Here is a 5993-nt window from a genome sequence, read left to right as displayed (position 1 = left end):
GAAGAAAAGCCTCTTCCACCGCTAGGCCAAGCCCTGGAATGCTACAACATGAATTCTTGATTTTCAGAGTGATGGTCTTTCAGGTAAGGCATCGCGGGGGTGACAGACGTGCATGGTGAGGTTCGAACCCAGGTGCGGAGGAAGGGGACAAGCCCCTCCCACCGCTAGGCCAGAACCTCACTTGCCAACAACATGAATTCTTGATTTTTAGAGTGATGGTCTTTTTGATCCTCTCGCTGCCATGGTCTATTAATCTTGTTTTGATGGGGCTTGCTGGCTTCTTATGTCAGAGGATTTGGAAACCAAGAAATGCTCTTGTTTTTCAATCCATTATATGGTCTAGTGCTCATATGTTGCTTATGGCCGCTAATTAGAAAATGGAATTTGATGAAGCTTTGCCTCATTGACCTACACAATCCAATGATGATCGATATGGCTCTGTTCTGCAATGGTCTCCCCCTCCAGTTGGCACGAAGGTGGTGGTGCTGGTATTGTTATCAAGAATCATTCATTCCATTTCCACCACATTTCTGATCTAACCACTACAGAAGCCTTGGCTCCTCAAGTGGCTGCTTCGATCCCTCGCTCTTGACAGGAATGATAACCAGATGATCTTCGAGGGTGAAGGTCTATCAGTCATTAATGTCATTCCTTGTATTCTTTCAATGATTCTATATGATGTTGTTTCTCTTGATAATTCTTTACTTGTATTTTCTCTTGGCTCCTGCAGAATTTATAGGAGCTCAGTCTCTCTCTTTCAATAATACCATCTCTCTTGGTCAATATATATTTACATATTTAAAGACCAAATTAGAATATTTCGGACGCAATGGGTTTCCTCAAAACCATACAATAGATGAACAATCACGCATCCCATTAACCCTTTTGTAATAAATATTCTAATTAATATATAGTTTATAGCTCATGGATACTTTCACTTTTTTCTTTTCTAATTCATTAAAGTATAATTAATCTGCCCATAATTAAGTAACCTGACATTTTGCCGAACTTTGTGTACCTTACTAATAGACGCAAAACAAGAACCGAAGTTTTGCGTAAGGTCCAAACACACTCCTCTCTCCCTCTTTCATTTTTCCCTATATATCGTCTTTCTTTTATTTATTTCTCAACAATTCCCCCTATATTCTTTCCTTTTATTGCCTTCTGATTTCATTAATCCAACGATAGGATGCCCACATAACCTACCCCCAGTGATCTCAACCGTTACATTAGCTTTGTGTTTCAGCAAGCTTTATACACACACACAAACACACACCCCTGTCCTCTTGCCATTTCCTTTGTCCAATTTGTCGATATATCTTAAGCATCTTTTTTATTTTCTCTGAACCGTCCACGGCCCGCGCCACCTTCCCTCCTTGGCATCCACGTTGTTTTCTCTTGGTGCCTCCGTTGCTACACCGGTCCTTCCTGATAATGGTAACTATAATGGGAGGCATTTATGCTGTGTCTTGTTTAGTTTTCATTCTATAGCCCAGTTGATGGTTTTAATTTTTCGGGTGCCAAACAATGCAGGAAATGCTGGTACCACCGTGGCTTGAATCACTATTATCGACTGCATTCTTCACCATTTGCCCCAGGCATAGAGATGCCCCACGTAGCGAATGCAACATGTTCTGCCTTGATTGCAATACCGAAGCCTTTTGCTTCTATTGCCGATCAACTCGACACAAAGATCATTCTGTTATTCAAGTAATTTATCTTTTCTTTTTTTGGAGAGTCATTCTTGTCTTAATAAGCATCTGATGAATATAACATCTCTGAAACGCATGGGGTCATGTAAAAACAGATCAGAAGGTCATCGTATCATGATGTTGTTAGGGTTGCTGAGATTCAAAAGGTTTTGGACATTACTGGAGTTCAAACTTACGTTATAAACAGTGCTAGAGTTCTTTTCCTTAATGAAAGACCACAGCCCAAGAGTAGCACTAGTAAAGGAGTCTCTCATTTATGCGAAATTTGTGGGAGAAGTCTTTTGGATCCCTTTCGTTTCTGTTCTCTAGGATGTAAGGTCAGTTAATTTCTTCCCATTTCTCTTCTCAGATTTCTACCGGCCCTCTCCTTCAAAAAAATAAAAATAAAAAAATGTACCTCATAGTCATTAGGACCCGACTCCAAGTTGTTCAAGACTCGCGATTCACTCGCCATAATCATTTATTATACCAAAATAGTTGCATCCCTTATTTGATTTCTGCCCTCTGCACACAAAATTATTTTCAAATTACTGCTACATTGTGGTTTTCAATGAGTGACATTGTGGTTGTATCAAGATTTCAGACTTGATGTGATGGTAATTTTGATAATCGATTATTGGTAGCCATCCGAGCTAGCTAGCTTAATTTATAAATTAGTTGTCAGAGCGTAGATGCTCTCGCGCCCTTAAAGGAAAGGAAATTATATCATCGGCATAATTGACATTGTATGATTTTTTTTTCTATTTACCAAATAGACTTTTTCCTGTTCTTGATGGGTTGGTTAATTTGCTTAGACAAGGGCTTAACCATAAGTTAACTTGGCATTGAATTCAGCTTGTAAGAATAAAGAACAATGGAGATGCCACCTTTAACTTGAGCACCAAGGACGAGGAAGGAGGGGAAATAAGAGAAGGAATGGGAAGAAGATTGCCATCAAAGGAAGAAGAAGAATTGCGTGAAGGAAGCCAACAAGATATGCACACAAGCACGCTAACTCCTCCACATTCCAATTCAAGGAGGAGAAAAGGCATCCCCCATAGGGCACCTTTTGGGTCCTAATTATTGACCAGCCTCCTCAATAAACTTCTTTTTAAGCTCTTCCATTCTTCACAAGCCAGCACATGCGGGAAGATAATATCTGAAAGACAAAATAGATTAATTTAAGGTGTATCTTATGGGCTGTGTTTTAAAGTTTTAACACAGAAATATAGTTGTAGTTTACATTTATTTATTTATTTATTATTATTTCTTCTGGGGGGGTCCAATAATAATGGTAGGATTAATGCTTGGGGATATGCAATGGTGTAGATGTTATGTATACACGCACGAACGGTTTTTTCACATAAAGTAACCAATTAACAACTCAGCCTTTTTAATTACAAGTTCATGAAACTTGCAAGAACACACGATTCTAGAAGCCAAAGAAAGGAATTTGGATAACGAAATACTTTCTTTGAAAAATATATTCCTTCCTTGAGTTTATCTCCAATATTTGTCCAAATTGGGAGCCGATCGATAGACGTTTTGACATCTATTGCGTCCATATCACATCAAACCAAAGCCATCATCAAGTGAAAGAGTTTAACACAGATATCATTGAATTATTCGGGTACATAAAAACAGCGGAAATAGAGTGTTAAAACTTAAAATTATTCGTGTAACAAAGAGTGCTTGTTGTAATTTATTTTTCCCTCATTTTTTTCATCGAATAATTTATTTTTTTAAATGCACCTCGTTTCCCATTTGCCTTCTTTAATCGTTTCAATAGATAAAAATTAAGAAAAGTTGCTCATCATTTATTTATAAAGATTGATGATATTTAGTAATAGGCTATATATATTTAGTAATAGGCTATATATATATATATATTGTTTTTCTAATTCTTTGTTTTTTAAATTTTTACATACAAAACTTAGAAGCCTTTATTATCATCTAATAAGACATGACTCCAATAAATAATTATTAAAGTGCTCATAAAAATAGCTTATTAAGAAACCATGTCATCAATATAACCCCTGCCCCCGAATTAATACCCTCAAATAAAATAAAAATGAGTATATCTTAGCTTTTGATGTTTTTTTTTTTGAAATGAAATAAATTTATATGAAAAAATTTATTGGTTGAATTTAAGTGAAGTTGGGGTGTTTAATGATTTTAATGGTATAAGTTTTCTAAAAATGTGAAGTTTTTTTGTACCTTTTATTTGTTAAATTCAAAATAATTATATTTTTCATGTTTTAGTTGTTTTCTTTTTATAGTGAATTTGTAAAAATTCCCAATAAATTAAAATTTAAGAAAAAAAAGTTATTATTGATTGAACTTAGATATTGAGAATTATAAGTAGAATGAAGGAAAATTGAAAGTTTTTGGTTTATTTCGAGATAGTTTGGACATTTAAAAACTAAAATAAAACTATGAAAATTTTAAAATAACCCTTTATTCTACCCTATTTTTCTTAAATAGCTAGAATGAAGATACAAAAATTAATTTAAAATTTGAATTAAATGAACTTAAATTTTAAATTGGGCTAATTGAATTGATTAGTTCCTTCCATAAAAATTATTGCTGTTTAGGAAGTCTCTTAGGTTGACTCTTACATGTCAATACTTGGTGGTTAGTTACATTTGAATTGCCTATGTGGTTGAGCTGATTTACAGTGTAATCTTCACTATTTATTCCAACCTTACCTCTCCTTCTTTATTTTTGAAATTTTAATGTCTTGCTTGAAAGGATATTATATCCTTCTCTTTCCATTCTCATTTTAAAATTTCTAGAAACACTACACCCTTTATATATAAAAAACTTTCCCTCAAGACGAGGGTAAATATCTTTAACCTAATCTTTTTCCATCCAAATCATATCTTTAATATTCAACCCTTATTATTGAACTAGTAACTCACATATGATCCTTTATCTAATGATCCTTTCTTTTTGATCTAGCACCTTATCAGGCTGTGATTAAAGTTTACCCTTTTAGTTAAAAGAGGGTGGCTTGGAAATTGGTTGTTCATTCTTCTCGATTAACTTATTGAGAAGATGGATATGAAAGATAAGATATATGCAAGAACCTTTAAGAGACTCTAATAGGTAAGATATCTTTCATACCCTTACATAGATTTTGAATGGTCTATAATACTTGTAGGCTAATTTCTATTTTCTTCCATGTTTTATGCTTAACTATTATAGATGGAGTTCAAGGTACATTACTTCTCTTTCTTTTAATTTTAATTCTATTTTTTTATTTGATTGAGTTATTTTCATGTTGTATGCCTTGTATAAATTAATCTTGACATTTGTTTTTAATAATGTTGTTCTACCTTTAAAATGCTCTTCCACTAATTGGTTTTATGTTAATAACATGAAGTATTTGAGTAAATCAGGTGGGTTTGCCCAATCATTAACTTAAAAGGAGTTATTTGAAGGAATGAGTAGAAGTTAATGTTGTGCCACCACTCTACTATGATTTACTATTTGACCACTCTCTAGGGTTGTCACCTGTAAACCAATGGAGGTAACCTTTCAATGTTTTCTTTCAATGTTTTCTTAGTAACTTCTATCTAGCCATCAATTTAGGGGTGATAGACAATAGATATGTGTAATTAACCCTTGGGACCCAAAATAGCTCATGCCAAGATTTACTAGTGAAAGTCAGGTCTTTCTTATTCATAATATTTTTGGGTAAACCATGTCATTTTATTATATTTTTGTGAGAAAACTTAAGACACCCTTGAAGTTGTGAAATGATGAGTCAAAGTTAAGAAATAAGAATATTTAAAAAGTCTTTTCACCACCATTAGGATCATACTATATGCATGGAAATTGATGACCATGGTTTCTCTAATATTAACAAAGTCTCTGGTAATCTCGATGACTTAGTTTTTTCTACCTTAGTTTGTTAACGTACCTCACACTATCTCATGTAGTCTTTTATTTAAGATTTCAAGCTTACCCAATATAAATCCCTTTAAGCTCACTTTAAGATTTTCTCATACCTTAAATGACTTATTATTGAATGTCATGTATGTATTGCATAATAATTGAATTAAAAGGAATTTCATTATGGATGTAGATTCTTCCTTTATACAACAAGACCCTCACCCTTCATTTGGTATCTAAGGCGCCTATAGTGTTACTTTTCATCTACTAAAATATTTGTTATACTTTTTTGTCCCAATAAGGTTGTAGTAGCTTACGATTCTCTAATAATTAACTCTTCAAATTTCATAGATTAATCATTAACCACCAGGTTTTCATTCACAAACTTATACTCTACTATGAAAT

The 5993-nt window shown here is 33.7% G+C and overlaps 1 protein-coding gene across 2 annotated transcripts; it reads left to right on the top strand.

Moving 5' to 3' along the window:
* The first annotated feature begins 1004 nt into the window (after positions 1–1004).
* On the top strand, positions 1005–3088 carry LOC105111676 (uncharacterized). Of its 2 annotated transcripts, XM_011007116.1 has the most exons (4): positions 1005–1437; positions 1534–1710; positions 1808–2029; positions 2547–3088. In XM_011007116.1, exons 1-4 carry the CDS (start codon positions 1435–1437, stop codon positions 2769–2771), a joined length of 627 nt encoding a protein of 208 aa, XP_011005418.1. In that variant the 5' UTR covers positions 1005–1434; the 3' UTR covers positions 2772–3088. The 2 variants fall into 2 exon arrangements, with proteins under 2 accessions (XP_011005418.1, XP_011005417.1); XM_011007115.1 differs by lacking the exon at positions 1005–1437 and having other exon boundaries at positions 1528–1710.
* Positions 3089–5993: the final 2905 nt, after the last annotated feature.

The sequence above is a fragment of the Populus euphratica genome, unplaced genomic scaffold, assembly GCF_000495115.2.
Source record: "Populus euphratica unplaced genomic scaffold, PopEup_1.0 scaffold305.1, whole genome shotgun sequence".
NCBI classification, from domain to species: Eukaryota; Viridiplantae; Streptophyta; class Magnoliopsida; order Malpighiales; family Salicaceae; genus Populus; species Populus euphratica.
This window is presented reverse-complemented; position numbering and strand designations above follow the sequence as displayed.